This window comes from Mobula hypostoma, chromosome 3, assembly GCF_963921235.1.
Source record: "Mobula hypostoma chromosome 3, sMobHyp1.1, whole genome shotgun sequence".
Classification (NCBI taxonomy): Eukaryota; Metazoa; Chordata; class Chondrichthyes; order Myliobatiformes; family Myliobatidae; genus Mobula; species Mobula hypostoma.
In genome coordinates this window covers 231601980-231627939 of record NC_086099.1, presented here as the reverse complement: position 1 = coordinate 231627939, position 25960 = coordinate 231601980, and the positions used below count along the sequence as shown (strand labels likewise).

The 25960-nt window shown below is 42.5% G+C and overlaps 1 protein-coding gene across 5 annotated transcripts in view; it reads left to right on the top strand.

The window, feature by feature from the left end:
* Positions 1–25960, top strand: part of mapk15 (mitogen-activated protein kinase 15) — a 214853-nt gene that overhangs the window by 128372 nt on the left and 60521 nt on the right. For all 5 annotated transcript variants that reach the window (XR_010017473.1, XM_063044741.1, XM_063044742.1 and 2 more), the window contains exons 8-10: positions 336–393; positions 475–612; positions 13840–13945. Coding sequence is in view for 4 of the 5 variants with exons in the window: in XM_063044741.1 (XP_062900811.1) it covers positions 336–393; positions 475–612; positions 13840–13945 (302 nt within the window). In the remaining variant the exon portion in view is untranslated. The remainder of the gene's footprint in view (positions 1–335; positions 394–474; positions 613–13839; positions 13946–25960) is intronic.

Sequence of the window (25960 nt, the reverse complement as noted above, 5' to 3'; positions counted from 1 at the left end):
AACACACATCAAAGTTGCTGGTGAATGCAGCAGGCCAGGCAGCATCTCTAGGAAGAGGTACAGTCGACATTTCAGGCCGAGACCCTTCGTCAGGACTGATGAAGGGTCTCGGCCTGAAACGACAACTGTACCTCTTCCTAGAGATGCTGCCTGGCCTGCCGCATTCACCAGCAACTTTGATGTGTGTTGATAGTTGTGGGCACAGTGGTTTGAAGTATGGGAGGAGGTGGCTGATTCTGGTGTGGTGTAGTGGTATGATGGGACAGTTCTTGTATCAGTACAGCTCAAGTATCAGAGGCAGGGCTCAATGGTGAAGCTATTCTGTCTCTTCACAGATGTGCAGTCCATTAACTCGGATTATGGAGCTTCCGTTGTGCGGAAAGTTTTGACCAGGTGAGTTGGTACTTCCCTCCAAAGTGAGAGCCTCCCACTGGAAAACTTGCTTAGTGCTGTGACAAGACCTCTCATTCACAGGCCCAGAACCTCGATTGATCAACTCCTACCGAGCAGCACACCACCAGATGCTCTGGACCTCCTGAACAAGTTACTGATCTTCAATCCAGATTATCGGCTCACTGCAGAGCAGGCCCTTGGACATCCGTACCTCAGCAGGTAAAAACAAAAAGCTTGTACTTCAGGGACCAATACAGTGGGGTTCTCGTAATACACCCGGACATCAACGGGTAAACTTATGCACTAATGCCAACAGGGTGCAAAGACACCAGGGACTGCAGAAGATGGAATGTGTGATGCTTGTCTGTCATATACAACATAATAGGGAACCTGTGTGGGAGAATTTTTAAAGTGGAAAAGCTGTTGCACTTGGGCAGTTCCACTCTCTCAACCTTTGGAAGTCTAGGTCCAGTACTACGAGTATCATCACACTGGGGTCTTCCTTGGTTGCAGTGGATCCCCATGACTTCTCTGTACCTTGTCAAGGAATCATAGAGTTTTAAAACACTAGAGCACAGAAAATGGCCCTTCAGCCCATCTAGTCCATACCGAAACATTAATCGGCCTGGTCCCTTTGCCCTGCAGCCAGACCATAGCCCTCCATACTCCTCACATTCAGGTACTTATCACATATTTCTCTAAAATGTTGAAATCAAACCTGCATCTACCACTGGCACTGGCAGCTTCTTCCTTACTCTCACAACCCTCTGAGTGAAGAAATTGCCCCTCTTGTTCCTCTTAAACTTTTCACCTTTCACCCTTAACCCATGGGCTGTGGTTGTAGTCCTACCCAAGTTCAGTGGAAAAAGCCTGGTTGCATTTACTGTATCTATACCATAATACCATAAGCTACAGGTGCAGAATTAGGCCATTTGGCCCATCGAGTATGCTTTGCCATTTATCCTGGCTGATCCTCTCAGCCCCAGTCTCTTGCCTTCCCTCATATCCCTTCATGCCTTGACCAGTCAAGAATCTATCAACTTCTGCCTTAAATATATATAATGACATGGCCTTCACAGCTGCCTATGGCAACGAATTCCACAGATCCACCATTCCCTGGCTAAGGAAATTTCTAGACACCTCCATTCTAAGGGACGTCCCTCTATTCTGAGGCTGTATCCTCTGGTCTTCGACTCTCCCACCATAGGAACTATCCTGTCCACATCCACTCTATCAAAACCTTTCACCATTCAGTAAGTTTCAACAAGGTCACGCCTCATTCTTCTGAATTCTAGAGATTACAGGCACAGAGCCATCAAACACTTTTCATATGCCAAGTTGTTCAATCCTGGAATCATTTTTGTGAACCTCCTTTGAAGCCTCTTCAGTGTTGGCACATCCTTTCTAAAATAAGGAGCCTGAAACTGCTCACAGTTCTCCATGAGGCCTCACCAATGCTTTATAAAGTCTCAACATTACATCCTTGTATTTACATTCTAGTCCTCTTGAAATGAATATGAACATTGCAGTTGCCTTCCTCACCACAGACTCAACCTGCAAATTAACCTTTACAGACATCCCACCCTGCAAAAACTAATTTCAGGGAGGTAGCGCCATCAATTTGCGGGAGACTCCAGGAACTTCCGGGAAAGGTGGGATGTCTGCAATAGAGTAGCTCCTTAGCTGCTAGCCAGCTAGTTTAAATAACGTTAGCTATGCTAGTGAATGAATGACATCTGTTAAACTCACCTCAACATGTCTTTTACAGTCTTAACCCGCCATGGGCAATAGAAAAGTCACTGTTGCAAATAGTGCAGCGAGCAACATTTTTGATCCCTATTAAGCAGGGGTACTGTTTAGTGTAGTCTGGGGTGAAGTACATTTTCTATTTTTTTTTTGGAACACTCTGCCACGGTGCTTGCTCTGTCTTTCTCTCCCTCTTGCGCTCTCTCTCGCTCTTGCACTCTCACTCTCGCACTCTCTCGCTCTTGCGCTCACTTTCTCGCGCGTGCGCGCTTTCTCTTACTCGCTCTCAAAAAAATTGACTTCCAGGATATTGTATATAATTTGCGGGCATCAGGGAGCCGCTATCAATATGCGGGAGACTCCTGGAACTTCGGGAGAGGTGGGATGTCTGCCTTTAGGGAAATCTACAAAGGACTCCCAAGTGCCAAAAGCTTTCTTTAAAACATTACTTACCTGTGGCATACTTTCAAGGAATTCCCAGATCCCTCTATTCTACTGCACTCCTCAATGCCCTATCGCTCACTATGAAAGTTCTACCCTGGGTGATCCTCCCAAAGTGCAACATCTCATAATTGTCTGCAATAAATTCCATCTGCCATTTTTCATCCCATTTATCTGGATAGTTCAGATCCTGCTGTAAGCTTTGATAGTCTTCCTCACTGTCTACTACACCTCCACTTTTGCTGTCATCAGCAAATTTGCTGATCTGGTTTACTATATTACCATCAGGATCTTTAATATAGATGACAAACAACGGACCCAGAACTGATAACTGTGACGCACCATTAGTCACATGCCACTAGTCAGAGGCAACATCCATTATCACTCTCTGACCAACTTCTAAAACAATTTACTACCTCATCTTGAATGCTGAGCAAATGAATCTTGTTAACCAACCTGCCTTGTGGGACCTAGTTAGGGTCCATGTGGACAACATCCACTGCATTGCCTTCATCAACTTTCCTGGTAACTTCCTCGAAAAGCTCTCAGGTTGGTTACACATGCCACACACGACCTACCGGGCACTAAGCCACACTGATGATGTCTATCCAAATAATCATATATCAGGTGTAACCTAAGGTTCTGTCGGCTGCATACAGTAAGTCTAGGGAAGTCAGTCTCTGGCCCCACCAAACCTATGAGATTGAGATGCAAAACCTCCTGTTTGTGTAGATGCTGTGTGATGTGTTACCCTGTTACAAATCACAACCATGAAATAACAGATAATATACCACATTCAATTAAACGATTTAGCTTTATAATTCTTCATTTGACTAAAGGGTTAGTAAAGTAAAACAAAAAGTAAAGGGTTCATTTTAATGAAACAGTCTAATGTGCACATGTTGGAGCTCACCGTTTCCCTTCTGCTGGTCGTCCATCAGTTTCCCCAGGCTTTGTCGACTATCGGTCCCACTCCAAGTACACTCCTTTCTGGTTTTCTACAACCTCTCCTTTCTGGCATCTTCTACCTCCATCTTCCGCCGAACAAAAGACCCAGATTCCCTCTGTGTCAGGCACACAGCCAGAAAAAATACTCTCCTCTTTGGGAGGCTCATATTCCATAGCACCCGTTATCTCTAACCATAACCCAACACTGTTGCTACAGAAAGACCATTACATTAGCCGTGGTTCTAAAGACCATTACATTAGCAGTGAAACCTTTCCCAGGGTATTACACTGGTTTCATAGAACACATTCCAATAAGCTTCCCACTTCCCACTGATAAGCTCATCAGTTTATAATTCCCTGGTTTATTTTTAAAGCCTTTCTTAAACACTGGAACATTAGCTATCCTCCAATCCTCCGATACTTCACCTGTTGTTATGGATCTTTCAGATATCTCTGCCAGGGCTTCTGCAGGTTTTGCACTGGCCTCCCACAGAGTCCAAGAGAACACCTTGTCAGGCCCTAGAGATTTATCCAGCCTAACTTGCCTTGGAAAGAAAACACCTCCTCTTCTGTAATCTGTATAGGGTCCACGACATGGCTGCTGCTTTGCCTCACTTCCATAGACTCTGTCCATGTCGGATAAATACAAATGGGAAAAGTCTACTTAAGGCCTCCCTCTCAGATAGTGACAGTAGGTGGTTGTCATGCTCATCGATGAATTGCTGCAAGCAGTTTCAGGCCCCTTATTGAAGGAAAGACGTGCTGACATTGGTGAGGTCTCAAAGGAGGTTCACAAAAATGATTCTGTCTTATCATATGAAGAACACTTAATGGCTGTGGGCCTGTACTCACTGGAGTTCCGATGAATGAGGGTATATCTCATTGAAACCTATCGAATATTGAAAGGCCTTGATAGAGTAGATGTGGAGAGGATATTTCCTATGGTGGGAGAGTCTAGGGCCAGAGGACACAGCCTCAAAATAGAGGGACGTCCTTTTAGACCAGAGATGAGGAGGAACTTCTTTAGCCAAAGAGTGGTGGATCTGTGGAATTCCTTGCCACAGGTAACTGTGTAGGCCAAGTCATTGGGTATATTTATGGCAGAGGTTGATAGATTATTGATTAATCAGGGCATGAAGGGATACAGGCAGAAGGCAGGAAATTAGAGCTGAGAGGGAAAAGAACAGCCATGATGAAGTGGAAAAAATATAATGCGCCAAATGGCCTATTCGTGCTCTTACATCTTTTGGTCTTATGGAGATTTGCAGATCTCCCTTCCTGGCCATTGGATCTGACTAGATCTCATCTACCGGAGATGACTTTACATGTTAGGATAGGATCACTGAGGTCTGAGACCTGCTGGAAACCATTACCTGGCCAGTTGAAGCAGTATACCAGGGAGTGGCCATTGTTGCCAGCAATCAGCCACTGGAATCTGTAGAAACAAAAACACTGCTGGGGAGGAAATCAGCAGGAGAGAGTACCCCACAAACTGCTGGGGAATTCAGCAGATCAAGTGAACAGACAAACTACTAGGAGAACTCAGTGAGTCAGGGTAATAGACAAACTGCAGGAGAACTGGGATGGGGAAACAAACTGCTGGGGAACTCATTTGGTCAGAGTAATTGAAAACTACTGGGGGAGCTCAGTGGGTCGGGTTACAACAGATGCAACAGATCAGGGTAACAGACAAACTGTGAGGGACCTCAGTGGGTAAGAGTAACAAACAAAATGCTGGGAAACTCAGTGGGTCCGTAAAACCACAAGATCTAGTCACCAAATTAAGCCATTCAGCCCTTAAAAGACTGCTCTGCCATTCCATTATGGCTGATCTTGCGTCCCACTCAACCCCACACACCTGCCTTCTTGCCATATCCTTTGATGCCCTGGCCGATCAGGAAACGATCAACTTCTGCCTTAAATATATGCACGGACTTGGCCTCCTCCACAGTCTGCGGCAGAGCATTTCCACAGATTTATTATTCTCTGTTTAAAAAAATTTCTCCTTATCTCTGTTCTAAAGGGTCACCTCTCAATTCTGAGGCGGTGCTCTCTAGTTCTGGATACCCTCGCCATAGGAAACATCCTCTCCACATCCACCCTATCTAGTCCTTTCAACATTCGGTAGGTTTCAATGAGAACTCCCGCGCCCCCCCCCCCAGCATTCTTCTAAATTCCAGTGCATATAGACCCAATCACAAACAAGAGAAAATCTGCAAATGCTGGAAATCCAAGCAACACACATATAAAATGGTGGAGGAACTCAGCAGGTCAGGCAGCATTTATGGAAAAGAATACAGTCGATGTTTCGGGCCAAAACCCTTCGGCAGGACTGGAGATAAAAGCTGAGGAGTAGATTTAAAAGCTGGAGGGAGGGGAAAGAGAAACACAAAGTGATAGGTGAAACATGAAGGGAGAAGGATGTAGTAAAGAGCTGGGAAATTTATTGGTGAAAGAGACAGAAGGCCATGGAAGAAAGAAAAAGGGGGAGGAGCACCAGAGGGAGGCGATGGGCGGGCAAGGAGATAAGGTAGAGAGGGAAAAGGGGATGGGAAATGGTGAAGAAGAAAGGAGGTGGGGGCATTACCGGAAGTTCGAGAAATCAGTGTTTTCTCCAACCTTCCAGGTAAGGTGACATTTCATCAATTAGTCTGTTGGGTCATTTTCTGTGTCCGGTGCTCCCGGTGCAGCCTCCTGACGTGGATTGAGAGACCGCTTTGCTGAGCACCTACACTCCATCTGCCAGGAAAAGCAGGGCCTCCCAGTGGCCACCCATTTTAATTCCACTTCCCATTCCCATTTCAATATGTCTATCCACGGACACCTCCACTGTCGTGATGAGGCTACACTTAGGTTGGAGGAACAACCATTTAGGTAGGCTAGACAGATCACCGACAAACTACTGGGAAACTCAGGTGTTGAGAGTAATATACAGCTGCTGGGGAATTCTGCAGATTAGTGTAACATCAAACTGCAGGAGGACTCGATGTGTGACAGTATCAGACAAAGTGCTGAGCAACTCAGGAGTTCAGTATAATCGAGAAACTGCTGGGGAACAGCAGATCAGTGTAACAGACAAACTGCTGGGGGATCTCAGCGGGTCAGTGTAACAAACAAAACTGATGGGGAACTCGGTGGGTCAGGATAATAGACAAGCAGTGAGGGAACTCTGTGTAACAGTAACAGACAAATTGCTGGGCCACTCAGTGGGTCAGAGGAACAGAGAACCTGCTGGGGAACTCAGTAGGTCAGGGTAACAGACAAACTGCTGTGGAACTCAACAGATAGGGGTGACAGACAAATTGCTGGGCCACTCAGTAGGTCGAGGTAACAAACTGCTGAGGAACTCAGTGGGTCGGGATATCAGGCAAACTGCTGGGGAACTTGGGGTCAGCATAACTGACAAACTGCTGGGAGAGGTCAGTGGCCAAGTGGTCGGTTGGTGTTGTACGTTGGGTGGGTAGTCCCTGGGTGTTGTACATTAGGTGAGTGGTCCGTTTGTGTTAGACCATAAGACATAGGAGCCGAATTAGGCCATTCAGCTGCCAATGAGTCCGTTCAGCCATTCTACCATAAATAATCCCAGATGCCTCTCAACCCCATATACCTGCCTTCTCGCCATATCCATTGATGCCCTGACCGATCAAGAAACAATCAACTTGTGCCTTAAATATACGCACAGACTTGGCCTCCACCACAAACTGTGGCAGAGCATTCCACAAATTCACTGCTCTCTGCTTAAAACAATTCCTCCTTAACTCTGTTCTAAAGGGTTGCACCCCTCCAATTTTGAGGCTGTGCCCTCTAGTTCTGGATACCCTAAACATAGGAAACATCCTCTCCACATCCACCCTATCTAGTCCTTTCAACATTCGGTAGGTTTCAATGAGATCCCCACACATTCTTCTAAATTCCAGTGAGTACAGGCTCAAAGCTGCCAAATGCCCCTCATGCATTAAGGGGTCCATGTCCATAGGACACTCAAAAGCTGCTGCACAGGTTGACAGTGTTGTTACGAAGGCATATAACATGGTGTGATGGCCTACCTCAACTATAGGATTGAGTTCAAGTGGTGTAAGGTAATGTTAAAGCTATATAAGACCTTAGTTAGACACCGCTTGGAATACTGTGCTCAGTTCTGGTCACCTTGCACCAGGAAGGATGTGGATGCTATAGAGAGAGTACAGAGGAAATTTACCTGGATTTGCCTGGATTGGAGAGCATCCCTTATGAGAACATAGAACATAGAAAAACTACAGCACAATATAGGCCCTTTGGCCCATGAAGTTGTGCCGAACATGTCCTTACATTAGAACTACCGAGGCTTACCTATAAACCTCTGTTTTTCTAAGCTCTATGTACCTATCCAGGAGGCTCTTAAAAGAACCTATTGTTTCCGCCTCCACCGCTGCCGCCGGCAGCCCATTCCAGGTACTCACCACTCTCTGCGTTTTTAAAAAAAATTACCCCTGACATATCTGTACCTACTCCCAATCATCTTAAACCTGTGGCAGCCATTTCAGCCCTGGGGAAAATGCCTCTGACTATCCACATGATCAATGCCTCTCATTACCTTGTACACCTCTGTCAGGTCACCTCTCATCCTCCGTTGCTCCAAGGAGAAAAGGCCGAGGCCACTCAATCTATTCTCATAAGGCATGCTCCCCGATCCAGCCAACATCCTTGTAAATCTCCTCTGCACCCTTTCTATGGCTTCCACATCCTTCCTGTAGTGAGGTGACCAGAATGGAGCACAGTACTCCAATTGGAGTCTGACCAGGATCCGATATAACTGCAACATTACCTCTCGGCTCCTAAATTCAATCCCACGGTTGATGAAGGCCAATACACCGTATGCCTTCTTAACCACAGAATCAACCTGCGTAGCAGCTTTGAGTGTCCTAAGGACTCAGACAAATTGCTGGGGCACTCAGTAGGTCGAGGTAACAAACTGCTGGGGAACTCAGTGGGTCAGCATAACTGACAAACTGCTGGGAGAGGTCAGTGGGGCAGGGGATCAGACAAACTGCTGGGGAACTCGGGGGGTTGGGGTAATTGACAAAGTGCTGGGGAAATTAGCAACTCGGATCAGACAGACTGCTGGCAGAAGTCAGTGTGTCAGGGATCAGACAGACTGCTGGGAGAAGTCAGTGTGTCAGGGGATCAGACAGACTGCTGGGAGAAGTCAGTGTGTCAGGGGATCAGACAAACTGCTGGGAGAAGTCAGTGTGTCAGGGGATCAGACAAACTGCTGGGAGAAGTCAGTGGGTCAGCCATCAGACAGACTGCAGGGAGAAGTCAGTGGGTCGGTCAGGATCAGACAGACTGCTGGGAGAAGTCAGTGGAGCAGGTGAGTCAGTGGGTTAGCCTGACGTCAGTGGTGGGAAAGATGCTGGAGTCAATTATAAAAGATGAAATTATGACACATTTGGATAGCAGTAACAGGATCGCTCCAGTCAGCATGGATTTACGAAGGGGAAATCGTGCTTGACTAATCTTCTGGAATTTTTTGAGGATGTAACTATGAAAATGGACAAGGGAGAGCCAGTGGATGTAGTGTACCTGAACTTTCAGAAAGCCTTTGATAAAGTCCCACATAGGAGATTAGTGGGCAAAATTAGGGCACATGGTATTGGGGGCAGAGTACTGACAGGAAACAAAGAGTAGCGATTAACGGGTCCCTTTCGGAATGCCAGGCGGTGACCAGTGGGGTACTGCAGGGTTCAGTGCTGGGACCACAGCTGTTTACAATATACATTAATGATTTAGATGAAGGGATTAAAAGTAACATTAGCAAATTTGCAGATGACACAAAGCTGGGTGGCAGTGTGAAATGTGAGGAGGATGTTATGAGAATGCAGGGTGACTTGGACAGGCTGGGTGAAAGATAGAAACATAGAAAATAGGTGCAGGAGTAGGCCATTCGGCCCTTCAAGTCTGCACCGCCGTGCAGTATGATCATGGCTGATCATCCAACTCAGAACCCTGTACCTGCTTTCCCTCCATACCCCCGATCCCTTTAGCCACAAGGTCCATATCTAACTTCCTCTTAAATATAGTCAATGAACTGGCCTCAACTGTTTCCTGTGGCAGAGAATTCCACAGATTCACCACTCTCTGTGTGAAGAAGTTTTTCCTAATCTCGGTCCTAAAAGGCTTCCCCTTTATCCTCAAACTGTGACCCCTCGTTCTGGACTTCCCCAACATCAGGAACAATCTTCCTGCATCTAGCCTGTCCAATCCCTTTAGGATTTTATACGTTTCAATCAGATCCCCCCTCAATCTTCTAAATTCCAACGAGTATAAGCCTAGCCAATTCAGTCTTTCATCATATGAAAGTCCTGCCATCCCAGGAATCAATCTGGTGAACCCTCTTTGTACTCCCTCTATGGCAAGAATGTCTTTCCTCAGATTAGGGGACCAAAACTGCACACAATACTCCAGGTGTGGTCTCACCAAGGCCTTATACAACTGCAGTAGTACCTCCCTGCTCCTGTACTCGAATCCTCTTGCTATAAATGCCAGCATACCATTTGTCTTTTTCACCGCCTGCTGTACCTGCATGCCCACTTTCAATGACTGGTGTATAATGACACCCAGGTCTCGTTGCACCTCCCCTTTTCCTAATCGGCCACCATTCAGATAATAATCTGTTTTCCCGTTTTTGCCACCAAAGTGGATAACCTCACATTTATCCACATTAAATTGCATCTGCCATGAATTTGCCCATTCACCCAACCTATCCAAGTCACCTTGCATCCTCTTAGCATCCTCCTCACTGCTAACACTGCCACCCAGCTTCGTGTCATCCGCAAACTTGGAGATGCTGCATTTAATTCCCTCATCCAAGTCATTAATATATATATTGTAAACAACTGGGGTCCCAGCACTGAGCCTTGCGGTACCCCACTAGTCACTGCCTGCCATTCTGAAAAGGTTCCGTTTATTCCCACTCTTTGCTTCCTGTCTGCCAACCAATTCTCTATCCACATCAATACCATACCCCCAATACTGTGTGCTTTAAGTTTACACACTAATCTCCTGTGTGGGACCTTGTCAAAAGCCATTTGAAAATCCAAATATACCACATCCACTGGTTCTCCCGTATCCACTCTACTAGTTACATCCTCAAAAAATTCTATGAGATTCGTCAGACATGATTTTCCTTTCACAAATCCATGCTGACTTTGTCCAATGATTTCACCGCTTTCCAAATGTGCTGTTATCACATCTTTGATAACTGACTCTAGCATTTTCCCCACCACCGATGTTAGGCTAACCGGTCTATAATTCCCCGGTTTCTCTCTCCCTCCTTTTTTAAAAGGCGGGGTTACATTAGCCGCCCTCCAATCCTCAGGAACTAGTCCAGAATCTAAAGAGTTTTGAAAAATTATCACTAATGCATCCAATATTTCTTGGGCTACTTCCTTAAGCACTCTGGGATGCAGACCATCTGGCCCTGGGGATTTATCTGCCTTCAATTCCTTCAATTTACCTAACACCACTTCCCTACAAACATGTATTTCCCTCAGTTCCTCCATCTCACTAGACCCTCTGTCCCCTACTATTTCCGGAAGATTATTTATGTCCTCCTTAGTGAAGACAGAACCAAAGTAGTTATTCAATTGGTCTGCCATGTCCTTGTTCCCCATAATCAATTCACCTGTTTCTGTCGGTAAGGGACCTACATTTGTCTTAATCAATCTTTTTCTTTTCACATATCTATAAAAGCTTTTACAGTCAGTTTTTATGTTCCCTGCCAGTTTTCTCTCATAATCTCTTTTCCCTTTCCTAATTAAGCCCTTTGTCCTCCTCTGTTGGATTCTGAATTTCTCCCAGTCCTCAGGTGAGCCGCTTTTTCTGGCTAATTTGTATGTTTCTTCTTTGGAATTGATACTATCCCTAATTTCCCTTGTCAGCCATGGGTGCACTACCTTCCCTGATTTATTCTTTTGCCAAACTGGGATGAACAATTGTTGTAGTTCATCCATGCGATCTTTAAATGCTTGCCATTGCATGTCCACCATCAACCCTTTAAGTATCATTTGCCAGTCTATCTTAGCTAATTCATGTCTCATACCTTCAAAGTTACCCCTCTTTAAGTTCAGAACCTTTGTTTCTGAATTAACTATGTCACTCTCCATCTTAATGAAGAATTCCACCATATTATGGTCACTCTTACCCAAGGGGCCTCTCACGACAAGATTGCTAATTAACCCTTCCTCATTGCTCAATACCCAATCTAGAATGGCCTTCTCTCTAGTTGGTTCCTCGACACGTTGGTTCAAAAAACCATCCCGTATACATTCCAAGAAATCCTCTTCCTTAGCACCCTTACCAATTTGGTTCACCCAATCTATATGTAGATTGAAATCACCCATTATAACTGCTGTTCCTTTATTGCAAGCATTTCTAATTTCCTGTTTAATGCCATCCCCAACCCAAGTTAGGAAAAGGGGAAGTACAACGAGATCTAGGTGTTCTTGTACATCAGTCACTGAAAGCAAGCATATAGGTACAGCAGGCAGTAAAGAAAGCTAATGGTATACTGGCCTTCATAACAAGGGGAATTGAGCATAGGAACAAAGAGGTCCTTCTGCAGCTGTACAGGGCCCTGGTGAGACCACACCTGGAGTATTGTGTACAGTTTTGGTCTCCAAATTTGAGGAAAGACATTCTTGCTATTGAGGGAGTGCAGCATAGATTCACAAGGTTAATTCCCGGAATGGCGGGACTGTCATATGATGAAAGATTGGAGCGACTGGGCTTGTATACACTGGAATTTAGAAGGATGAGAGGGGATCTGATTGAAACATATAAGATTATTAAGGGATTGTACACACTGGAGGCAGGAAGCATGCTCCCGCTGAAGGGTGAGTCCAGAACCAAAGGCCACAGTTTAAGAATAAAGGGTCGGCCATTTAGGATGGAGTTGAGGAAAAACCTTTTCACCCAGAGAGTGGTGGATATGTTTAATGCTCTGCCCCAGAAGGCAGTGGAGGCCAAGTCTCTGGATGCTTTCAAGAAAGAGATGGATAGAGCTCTTAAAGATAACGGAATCAAAGGTTATGGGGACAAGGCAGGAACTGGATACTGATAGTGGATGATCAGCCATGATCAGAGTGAATGGCAGTGCTGGCTCGAAGGGCTGAATAGCGTACTCCTGTACGTATTGTCTATTGTTTATTGTCTATTATCTCTAAATAAATTAAAAAATAAATGAAATTATGGGATGTTTAGTTTAGTTTTTTCCCTAGTTAGAAATATCAAATTCCTGTAGGCATAGGTTTAAGGCTAGGAGAGGGAGGGGACTACAAAGGAGATGTACAGGTAAGTTCATAAATACGGAGAGTTCCTGTATGTACGTATTCACATTTTTTTACAGTGTGGTAGGCCTGAAATGTGCCCCCAGAGGTGATATTGGAAGCAGATACAACACTAACATTTAAGAGGAATTTAGACAGACACATGAATATGGGGCAAGATGGACCATGTGCAGGCAGGTGAGATCAGTTAATTTGTCATCGTTGTCAGTGTAGATAGAACTGGCCAAATAGCCTGTTCCTGTGTTGTACTCTTCACATTTTCTATTCTGTCCCCTTGAACACAATGGCATTCTGAATGGTTGAGGATAATAATATCCTTCAGAGTTAATACTGTTGAAGGCAAACTAATAAGGAAGCCGAGAAGTTGGCTGAACAGCAGGAACCAGAATTAAAATTAGTTGTTTGGTTTATTATTGTCACATTCCCACTGCTGCTTGTAGTGATTTTGTATGTTCTCCCCGTGACCGCGTGGGTTTCCTCTGGGTGCTTTGGTTTCCTCCCACAGTCTGAAGACCAATTGATTAGTGGGTTAAATTGTTCTGTGATTAGGCTAGGGGATTATTGGAAGCACAGCTCGAAGAGCCCGTAGGGCCTACTCTGTGTTGTACCTCAATAAACAAACAAATAATTAATGTACTGAATTTTGCCAAGCATAACAGATAATTTCATTACACAGTGCATTGGAGAACAAGGGAAAACAGCAGTGCAGAATAAAGTTAGCAGCTACAGAGAAAGTGCAGTGTAGGAAAACAATAAGGTGCAAGGTCATAATTAGGTAGATTTTGAAGTCAAGAATTGAATTTATCATACCAGGGAGCCATTCAGTAATCTTGTTCTAAAGTGGGGCTAGAGGCTGTCCTTGACCCCAGTGACATTTATGCTTTGGTATCTGCTGCCCTCACTGATGACAGGCTGATGTGTCCTGCTTCACTGATGTGAGTGTGTAGATGTTTTGATACCCAGATCACCTTGTGTATTCATACAGGTTTCACAACCCATCCAAGGAGCCCAAGCTGGATTATGACATTGTCCTGCCCGTAGACGATGACACACAGCTGTCTGTGGCTGAGTATCGCAACAAGTTGTACCAGGTAGAAAATCAGGATGTGGAGCAGTGGGAAGTCTGTGGGTGTTTATAGTGGATGTTGGGCCTAGACTGTCTCTGTGACATGAGAGTTGATGGAGCAATGGGTGGTCTGTGATGTGATGAGGTTGTGGGTATGTGAAATTGAGCAGTTGTACAGTGTATGGGTGTGTATACAGTGGCCAAGTGGTCGGTTGGTGTTGTACATTGGGTGGGTAGTCCCTGGGTGTTGTACATTAAGTGAGTGGTCCGTGTGTGTTAGACCATAAGACGTAGGAGCCAAATTAGGCCATTCAGTTGCCAATGAGTCCGCTCAGCCATTCTATCATAACTGATCCCGGATGCCTCTCAACCCCATAAACCTGCTTTCTCGCCATATCCATTGATGCCCTGACCTATCAAGAAACAATCAACTTGTGCCTTAAATATACGCACAGACTTGGCCTCCACTGCAATTTGTGGCAGAGCATTCCACAATTTCACTGTTCTCTGCTTAAAAAAAATTCCTCCTTACCTCCGTTCTAAAGGGTCACCCCCCCCCCCAATTTTGAGGCTGTGCCCTCTAGTGATGGATACCCCACACATAGGAAACATCCTCTCCAAATCTACCCTATCTAGTCCTTTCAACATTCGGTAGGTTTCAATGAGATCCCCACGCATTCTTCTAAATTCCAGTGAGGACAGGCTCAAAGCTGCCAAATGCCCCTCATGCGTTAAGGGGTCCATGTCCATAGGACACTCAAAAGCTGCTGCGCAGGTTGGCAGTGTTGTTAAGAAGGCATATAACATGGTGTGATGGCATTTATCAACCATAGGATTGAGTTCAAGAGGTGTAAGGTAATGTTAAAGCTATAATAAGACTTCAGTTAGACACCGCTTGGAATACTGTGCTCAGTTCTGGTCACCTTGCAACAGGAAGGATGTGGATACTATAGAGCAAGTGCAGAGGAAATTTACAAGAATGTTGCCTGGATTGGAGATCATCCCTTCTGAGAACATAGAGCATAGAAAAACTACAGCACAATACAGGCCCTTCGGCCCATGAAGCTGTGCCAGACATGTCATTACATTAGAACTACTTAGGCTTACCTATAAACCTGTGTTTTTCTAAGCTCCATGTACCTATCCAGGAGGCTCTTAAAAGAACCTATTGTTTCCGCCTCCACCATTGCTGCCAGCAGCCCATTCCATGTACTCACCACTCTCTGCATTTTATTTAAAAAAATTACCCCTGACATCTCCTCTGTACCTACTCTCAATCATCTTAAACCTGTGGCAGCTATTTCAGCCCTGGGGAAAAAACCTTTGACTATCCACATGATCAATGCCTCTCATTGACTGAATGCCTTTTCATAGAAACATAGAAAACCCACAGCACAATACAGGCCCTTCAGCCCACAAAGTTGTACCAAACATGTCCCTACCTTAGAAGTTACTAGGGTTACCCATAGCCCTCTATTTTTCTGAGCTCCATGTACCTATCCAAAATGCTCTTAAAAGACCCTATCGTATCCCTTTCCACCACCGTTGCTGGCGGCCCATTCCACAAACTCACCACTCTCTGCGTAAAAAAAACTTACCCCAGACATCTCCTCTGTACCTACTCCCAATCACCTTAAACCTGTGTCCTCTTGTGGCAACCATTTCAGCCCTGGGAAAAACCCTCTGACTATCCACACGATCAATGCCTCTCATCATCTTATACACCTCTATCAGGTCACCTCTCATCCTCCGTCGCTCCGAATGTTCAGAAATTCCTGCCTCTCAGGATCTTCTCTATCAATTAACCAACCACTGAAGCAAGACTCACTGGCCTATAATTTCTTGGGCTATCTCTACTCCCTTTCTTGAATAAGTCAACAACATCTTCAACCCCCCAATCCTCCAGAACCTCTCCCATCCTCATTGATGATGCAAAGATCATTGCCAGAGGCTCAGCAATCTCCTCCCTCGCTTCCCACAGTAGCCTGGGATACATCCTGTCAGGTCCAGTGACTTATCCAACTTGATGCTTTCCAAAATCCCTAGCACATCCTCTTCCTTAATATCTATGTGCTCAAGCTTTTCAGTTCGCTGCGCGTCATCCTTACAATCACCAAGGTCCTTTTCCTTAGTGAATACTGAAGCAAAGTATTCATTAAGTAGCTCTGCTGTCTCCTCCGGTTCCATACACACTTTTCCACTGTCACACTTGGTTGGTCCTATTCTTTCACGTCTTATCCTCTTGCTCCTCACATACTTGTAGAATGCCTTGGGGTTTTCCTTAATCCTGTCTGCCAAGCCCTTCTCATGGCCCCTTCTGGCTCTCCTAATTTCATTCTTAAGCTCCTTCCTGCTAGCCTTCTAATCTTCTAGATCTCTATCATTACCTAGTTTTTTGAACCTTTCATAAACTCTTCTTTTCTTCTTGACTAGATTTACAATAGCCTTTGTACACTACAGTCCCTGTACCCTACCATCCTTTCACTGTCTCATTGGAATGTACCTGTGCAGAACCCCATGCAAGTATCCCCTGGACATTTGCCACATTTCTTCCGTACGTTTCCCTGAGAACATCTGTTTCCAATTTATGCTTCCAAGTTCCTGCCTGATAGCCTCATATTTCCCCTTACTCCAATTAAACGTTTCCCTAACTTGTCTGTTCCTATCTCTCTCCAGTGCTATAGTAAAGGAGAAAGGATTGTGATCACTATCTCCAAAATGTTCTCTCACTGGGAGACCTGACACCTGATCAGGTTCATTTCCCAATACCAGATCAGGGACAGCCTCTTCTCTTGTAGGCTTATTTACATATTGTGTCAAGAAACCTTTCTGAACACACCTAACAAACTCCACCCCATCTAAACCCCTCACTCTAGGGAGATGCCAATGAATATTTGGGAAATTAAAACCTCCCACCACAAGAACCCTGTTATTAAACCTTTGCAGAATTTGTCTCCCTATCTGCTCCTTGATGTCCCTGTTACTATTGGGTGGTCTATAAAAAAACACCCAGTAGAGTTATTGACCCCTTCCTGTTTCTAACTTCCACCTGTAGAGACTCCGTAGACAACCCCTCCATGATTTTTTTCCTTTTCTGCAGCCGTGACACTATCCCTGATCAACAGTGCAATGCCCCCACCTCTCCTGCCTCCTTCCCTGTCCTTTCTGAAACATCTAAAGCCTGGAATAGGTTGAGTGAACTTGGCTTTTTCTTCTTGGAGCGACGGAGGATGAGAGGTGACCTGATATAGGTGTATAAGATGATGAGGGGCATTCATCGTGTGGATAGTCATATCGTTTTCCCCACAGCTGCAATGGTTAACACAAGGGAGTGTAGTTTTAATGTGCTTGAAAGTATGTACAAGGGGGATGTCAGAGGTAAGTTTTTCACGCAGAGTGATACGTGGAATGCACTGCCAGCAACAGTGGTAGAGGCAGATACAACAGAGTTTTAAGAGATACTTAGATAGGTACATAGAGCTTAAAAAAATAGAGGGCTATGTGGAAATTCTAGGTAGTTTCTAGAGTAGGTTACATGGTCGGAACAGCATTATGGGCCGAAGGGCCTGTAATGTGCTGTAAATTTCTATGCTAACCCCTTCATTCCTGGAATCATCCTTGTGAACCTCCTCTGGACTATCGCCAATGACAACACATTCTTTCTGAGATAATGGGCCCCCAACTGTTGAAAATATTTCAAGTGCAGTCTGACTAGTGTCTTATAAAGGCTCAGCATTATTTCCTTGCTTTTATATTCTATTCCCCTTGAAATTAATGCCAACATTGCATTTCCCTCTACCACAGACTCAACTTGTAAATTAACCTTCTGGGAGTCTTGCACGAGGCCTCTTAAGTCCCTCTGTACCTCTGATGTTTGAACCTTCTCCCCATTCAGATAATAGACCACACTATTGTTCCTTTTACCAAAATGCATAATTATACATTTCTCAACACTATTTCATTTGCCACTTTTTGCCCATTCTTACAATTTGCCTAATTCCTGCTGCAATTGTATTGCTTCCTCAGCACGCAGCACCTCTACCTATCTTCATATGATCTGCAAACTTTGCCATAAAGCCATCGAGTCCATTATCCAAGTCCTTGATAAGCAATGTGAAAAGTAGCAGTCCCAATGCTGATCCGCAAGGATCACTACTAGTCACTGGCAGCTAACAGAGAAGGCCCCTTTTATTCCCAGATACTGCCTCCTGTCTGTCAGCCACTCCACTATCCATGCCAGTATCTTTCCTGTAACACCACTGGATTTTATCTGGTTTTATTACCCTCATGTGTGGCCCCTTTTCAAACGCCTTCTGAAAATCCAAGTAAATGACATCCACTGCCTCTCCTTCATCCACCCTGCATGCTACTTCCTCAAAGAACTCCAACAGTTTTATCAAGCAAGACTTTCCTTGACAGAAACCATGCTGACTTTGACGTACGGTATTTTGTCATTAGTCTCCAAGCACCCTGAAACTTCATCCTGAATAATTGACTCCAACCACTGAGGTTAGGCTAACTGGCCTATAATTTGCTTTCTTTTGCCTTCCTCCCTTCTTTAAGAGTGGAGAGACATTTGCAATCTTCCAGTCCTCCAGAACAATGTCAGAATCAAGTGAGAAAGATCATGACCAATGTATCCATTATCTCTTCAGCAATGTCTCTCAGGACTTTGAGAGGTGGTCCAGCTGACTTATCCACTTTAAGAAGGTTGAGTTTACCTAGCACTTTTGCCTTTGTAATAGAAATGGCACTCAGTCCTGCTCCCTGGCACTCACGGACCACTACCCACAATGTCATACCGGCTAATCTCTAATTGCGCCACGAGTTCATCCACCTTATTCCGAATGCTATGTACATTTAAATTGAATTGAATTGTCTTTATTTCTTACATCCTTCACACACATGAAGAGTAATAATCTTTTATGTTACATCCCCTTCTGAATGTGCGAAGTGCAAACTATAGTAATTTGTAATAAATAGTATGTACAGCTTAGAACTACAGTTGTGTCAGCGTAAATTAATCAGTCTGATGGCCTGGTGGAAGAAGCTGTCCCGGAGCCTGTTGGTCCTAGCTTTAATGCTGCGGTACCGTTTCCTGGATCGTAGCAACTGGAACAGTTTGTGGTTGAGGTGACTCAGGTCCCCAGTGATCCTTCAGGCCCTTTTTACACACCTGTCTTTGTAAATATCCTGAATAGTGGGAAGTTTACATCCACAGATGTGTTGGGCTGTCTGTACCACTCTGTGCAGTGTCCTGCAATTGAGGAGGTACAGATCTCATACCAGGCAGTGATGCAGCCAGTCAGGATGCTCTCAATTGTGCCCCTGTAGAAAGTCCTTAGGATTTGGGGACTCATGCCGAACTTCTTCAATCGTCTGAGGTGAAAGAAGTGCTGTTATGCTTTTTCACCACATAGCTGGTATGTACAGACCAAGTGAGATCCTCAATGATGTGTACACCGAGGAACTTAAAGCTGTTCATCCTCTCAACCCCAGATCCATTGATGTCTATAGGGGTTAGCCTGTCTCTTTTACTCCTATAGTCCACAACCAGCTCCTTTGTTTTTGTGACATTGAGGGAGAGGTTTTTTTCTTGACACTACTGTGTCAGGGTGATGACTTCTTCTCTGTAGGCTGCATAGTTAGAATTTGAGATAAGGCTAATCAATGTGGTATCGTCAGCAAATTTAATTAAGAGATTGGAGCTGTGGGTGGCAAACCTGTCATGGGTGTACAGAGAGTAAAGGAGGGGCTTAGGATACAGCCCTGAGGGGCTCCTGTGTTGAGGGTCAGAGGGGCAGAAGTGAGGGAGCCCACTCTTACCACTGTGGCGGTCTGACAGGAAGTCCAGGATATAGCTGCACGAGGCAGGGTGAAGGCCGAGGCCTCTGAGCTTCTTGTCAAGCTTGGAGGGAATTATTGTGTTGAATGCTGAACTGAATCCAAGAACCCCATTTTCACATGAGCATCCTTCTTCTCCAGATGTGTGAGGATGATGTATTGATCTGTGGCTATTGCATCATCTGTTGATCGGTTGTGTCAGTAGGTATATTGCAGAGGTTCTAGTGTGGGTGGTAGCATGCTGTGGATGTCGTCTTTGACCAGCCTCTCTTTCTTTCTTTTTAAATCTTTTTATTGAGTAAGTATACAAAAAAGGTAAGCCATATAAACATTAATACAATGTTAAAGTATAATAAAATTCCAAAAGATAACAATACCAAAAAGAAAATACTACAAACAATGTAATTTAAACATAAGAAACCAAAATAACATAATAGTATACTAGATTTTATATATATCAATGGAAAAAAAGAAAAAAAAAAACCCCAAAAAAAAACCCACCGTGCAACTAACTAAAAGCAAAGCAAAGCAATGGGCTAACTTGAAACCAAACAGAGTTAAACTTAAAATCACGTCCTCAATCCCGACCTCCATTAAAACAGTGAAAAAAAAACAAGAAGGGTAAATATTACATTAAATGAAAATATCGAATAAAAGGTCCCCAAATCTGTTCAAATTTAAATGAAGAATCATAAAGGTTACTTCTAATTTTCTCCAGATTCAAACATAAAATCGTCTGAGAAAACCAAAAAAAGGTAGTTGGAGCATTAAGCTCTTTCCAATGTTGTAAAATACATCTTTTCGCCATTAAAGTAAGAAATGCAATCATTCTACGGGCTGAAGGGGAAAGATTACTAGAAATTTTAGGTAGTCCAAAGATAGCAGTAATAGGGTGAGGAGAGATATCTATATTTAATACCTTAGAAATAATATTGAAAATATCTCTCCAAAAAGTTTCCAAAGTAGGGCAAGACCAAAACATATGAGTTAAAGAGGCTATCTGCCCCGAACATCTATCACAGAAAGGATTAATATGCGAGTAAAAACGCGCTAACTTATCTTTGGACATATGTGCTCTATGCACCACTTTAAATTGAATTAGGGAATGTTTAGCACAAATAGAGGAAGTATTAACTAATTGTAAAATCTGCCCCCAATCATCCACAGAAATGGTAAGCCCCAATTCCTGTTCCCAATCTACCCTAATCTTATCAAATGGAGCTTTCCTGAGTTTCATAATAATATTATAAATCATAGCCGATGCACCTTTCTGACATGGATTAAGGTTAATTATCGAATCTAAAATATATATAGGAGGAAGCATTGGAAAGGAAGGAAGTATAGTACTTAGAAAATTTCTAACTTGTAAATATCTAAAAAAATGTATTCTTGATAGGTTATATTTATTAGATAATTGTTCAAAAGACATAAGGGAACCATCTAAAAATAAATCCAAAAACCGTAAAATACCCTTAGTCTTCCAAGTTTGAAAAGCGCGATCCGTAAAAGAGGGAGGAAAAAATATGTTACCTAAAATAGGAATCGCTAACCCGAATTGATTAAGATCAAAAAATTTTCTGAATTGAAACCAAATACGCAAAGCATATTTAACGATCGGGTTAGAGACCTGCTTAAGGCGTTTCGAATCAAAAGGAAGAGATAAACCTAAAATAGAACCAAGTGTATAACCCTGAACAGATTGTAATTCCAATGCTACCCATTTAGGAATAGATAGTATATCCCGGTCAAGTAACCAAAATTTCATATGTCGAATATTAATAGCCCAATAATAAAATCTAAAGTTAGGTAATGCTAAACCTCCATCTCTCTTAGCTTTCTGTAAATGTATTTTACCCAGTCTCGGATTCTTATTCTGCCAAATAAATGAAGAAATTTTAGAGTCGACTTTATCAAAAAAAGATTTAGGAACGAAAATTGGTAATGCCTGAAACACATATAAAAATTTTGGCAAAAAAAACATCTTAACTGCATTAATACGACCAATCAAAGTTAAATATAAAGGAAACCATTTAGATGAAAGTTGAGTAATATGGTCTATTAATGGTAAAAAGTTAGTCTTAAATAAATCTTTATGTTTACAAGTAATTTTAATCCCAAGATATGAAAGGTAATTATTAATCAATTTAAATGGAAATTTATAATATAAGGGAAGATGTTTATTAATCGGAAAAAGTTCACTCTTACTAAGATTTAATTTATAACCTGAGAAAAGACCAAATTGTGCTAATAACTCTAAAACAGCAGGAATAGATCTCTCAGGATTAGAAATATATAAAAGTAAATCATCAGCATAGAGTGATAATTTATGGGACTTTAATCCCCGAGTTATCCCAGTAATATTTGAAGATTCTCGAATAGCAATTGCAAGAGGTTCTAATGCAATATCAAATAATAGGGGACTAAGAGGACAGCCTTGTCGAGTACCACGAAAGAGAGGAAAAAAAGGTGAGTTTAAAGAGTTAGTACGAACCGAGGCTACAGGGAAGTGATATAACAGTTTAATCCAGGATATAAATTTCAGGCTAAAATTAAACATTTCAAGCACCTTAAATAAATAAGGCCATTCTACTCTATCAAAAGCTTTCTCGGCATCTAAAGAAATAACACACTCAGGAACATTTTGTGAGGGAGTATAAACGATATTTAACAATGTACGAATATTATAAAAAGAGTAACGACCTTTAATAAAACCCGTTTGGTCTTCCGAAATAATAGAAGGAAGTACTTTTTCTAGTCTATTTGCTAATAACTTAGAAAAAACTTTAGAATCAACATTTAATAAAGATATTGGTCTATAAGATGCACATTGAGCAGGGTCTTTATCCTTCTTTAGTATTAAAGAAATTGATGCTCTATTAAAAGATTCCGGAAGTTTACCAAGTTTCAAAGAAGCCTCAAAAACCTTATAGAGCCAAGGAATCAATAAAGAAGCAAAACATTTATAAAATTCAACGGTAAACCCATCAGGGCCAGGAGCTTTCCCCAGATTCATAGAAAAAATAACATTCTTAATCTCATCCATTGTAATGGAAGTATCTAATAAAGAAGACATATCCTGTGAAATCTGAGGAAAGTCTAACTTATCTAAAAAATCATTCATATATTTAGAATCTCGAGGAGACTCTGATTGATATAAAGAAGAATAAAAATCACAAAAGGTTTGATTAATCCCCACATGATCCAATATCAATCGATCATTTTGGTTATAAATCTGATTGATTTGAGATTTAACATAATTAGATTTCAATTGATTAGCCAGCAGCTTGCCAATTTTATCACTGTGAACATAAAAATCACTTCTTGTTTTCTTTAATTGGTTTACAATCGAGGACGAGAGTAGTAAACTGTGTTCCATTTGAAGTTCAGTTCTTTGTTTGTATAGCTCCTCAGAAGGAGCCATAACATATTTCTTATCAATTTCTTTAATCTTGTCCACAATTGCCATCTCCTCCTGCTTCTGTTTCTTCCTCAAAGCAACGGAATACGAAATAATCTGACCCCGAATATAGGCTTTAAAAGTGTCCCAAAGAGTGTTAACCGAAATATCTTCTGTATGGTTAATTATAAAAAAAAGCTCAATCTGTTCATTCATAAAATTAACAAAGTCCGAGTCCTGAAGCAACAGCGAATTAAAACGCCATTGTCTATTGTTTGGTATATTGGCCATAATTTTAATAGAAAGCTTAAGTGGAGCATGATCCGAAATGGTTATAGAATCATAATCACATTTAATCACTGAAGGAATGAGACGAGAATCAATAAAAAAATAATCAATTCTTGAATAGGAATGATGAACATGTGAAAAAAAGGAAAAATCTTTTTCCTGAGGATGCAGAAAACGCCAAATATCCGTCGACCCAGAATCAGAAAGGAAAAAATTAATCAAATTTGCAGATTTATTAGGTAAAGTCCATAAAGGAGCCGAACGGTCCAAAGCTGGAGATAAACAGGTATTAAGATCTCCGCCCCAAATCAATGAAAACTCGTTCAAATTCGGAAACTGATCAAACAATGATTTATAAAATTCCGGACAATCCATATTAGGAGCATAAACATTAACCAAAACTACTTTTTTATTAAATAGTAAACCACTAACCAATAAAAATCTACCATTCGGATCAGAGATAATATCCTGTTGTATAAAAGTAACTGAGGAATCTATAAAAATAGAGACGCCTCGAATCTTAGCATTGGAGTTCGAATGAAATTGTTGTCCCTTCCAGAATTTGAAAAAACGTAGTCTGTCCCCCCTCCGTACATGGGTCTCTTGTAAAAATAAAATTTGTGCTTTAAGTCTCCAGAACACTTTAAAAACTTTTTTTCTTTTAATAGGATGATTAAGACCATTAGTATTCCAGGAGACAAAATTAATAATAGACTCCATAAATCCTAAAGTCAACCCACAGCAAGGAGGATTGACAATAGGCGCGACCCACAAACCCGGAGAGGAAACAGAACATACAAAAGATACCGGGGAAAAGGACGCAACCAGTACTTCAATAATGTATATAGCCCAAAGAAAAACAAACTAAAACGTGAAGCCCCTCCCGCCACCCCCCAGCCCAAGACCCCAAGGCAAAATCTAAAGCAGACCCGCCAGAAAGAAGCAAGCGCTAAAACTACCCCCATGACTTCCGGTATACGCTCCCTAAAAAAAAGGTATAAATATGAAAAGGATCAGCTAATTGTAAAACAGTAAAAAAATAAGTAAAAAAAAGTTAGCTCAATTAGAATACACACAGAACAGAACAAAAGCCGGAAAATATATATTAAAAAAAAACCACAATAAACCTCAAACTCATGAATAGACACAGCAACAAAAAAAATAGGATTATTAACATAAAGTGATTATAAAAAGCAAAACAGAATAAAATTTAAACAAAAACTACAAAATTTAAGGCCGCACAGGAAATACGTAAGATGACAAAAGGGAAGTAACCACCCAGAATCCCCTGGGAAAAGAAAGAAATGACGCAGTTAAAAAGAAAGTTTAGTAGCCATATTAAGAAATCGAAAGTAAACTTTTCTGCCCAAATAGGGCACAGAAAAGTTAAAACCAACCAATTCACAGCCTCCGATCGACGGAGAAAATTAAAAAGAAAGCAATTAAGATGTTGGAGATGAAAGTTGATCCAGATAACTCTGGGCATCCGATGGAGAATCAAAAAAACGAAGGGCTCCATCTGACATACGAATCCTTAGACGTGCAGGGTACAGCAGCGCTGGTCTTAAATCCCTCTTATAGAATTCCGACATCACGGATCTGTAACGGACCCGTTGGTCCCAGATTGGTTTACTGAAATCTTCCACGAATCGGAACTTAAGATCCGAAAAATCAATGAAACCTTTAGATCGAGCGAATCGAAACAGTCTCTCCTTGTCTTGAAAGTAATGAAAACGTAAGATAACATGCCTAGGTCTATCTGACCTAGACGAGTATGATGGGATTCTGTGAACACGATCCAGTAGCGGTGGTTGGTCAGGAAATACAGTAGGGAATGCATCTTTTAAAAATTGGGAGAAATATTTCATGGGGTTGTTACCTTCAACGGCTTCCCTCACGCCAATCATTCGTAAATTCTGCCGTCGCATTCTAGATTCCAAGTCAGAGTTTTTAAAAGTCAAAAAGTCAAGTTTCTTCTTCATTACATTAATTGTTTCTTCGATTTTCCCCATCTTAAGCTCACTTTGTTGCGCGAATTTTTGAAGATCAGATATAGCCGACTGATGTTCCGCAATACATGTTTGCATCTTATCAATTAAATCGGCAATTTTCTGGAAATTAGTTGAGATTTCCGTATGAATCAGGTCTTTAACAAAGCCTGCAATTTCCGTACGAATCATCTCCCTAACAGAGGTTGAAATTTCCCTCTGAATTAACTCCGCTATCGCTTTCAAAGTCACCGGTGATTCAGTCGGAGGGAGATCCGTAGCTTTCGGTTTAACCGGAGGTTTACCATCCTTGCCGTCTTTCTCGTTCTTAGACATAGCAGATCTAAGTTCCATCCAGTTGTCGGAGAATTCAGTTTAATTCAAAGTATTGTAAGAGTTGATGCCTTAATGGTTAATTAAAGTATAGCTGACCATAGAGAAAAAAAACTCAGAGGTAATGGAGCGAGTCAAGAACGCGACTTCACTCCATGAGCGCTACCGGAAGTCCCCCCTGACCAGCCTC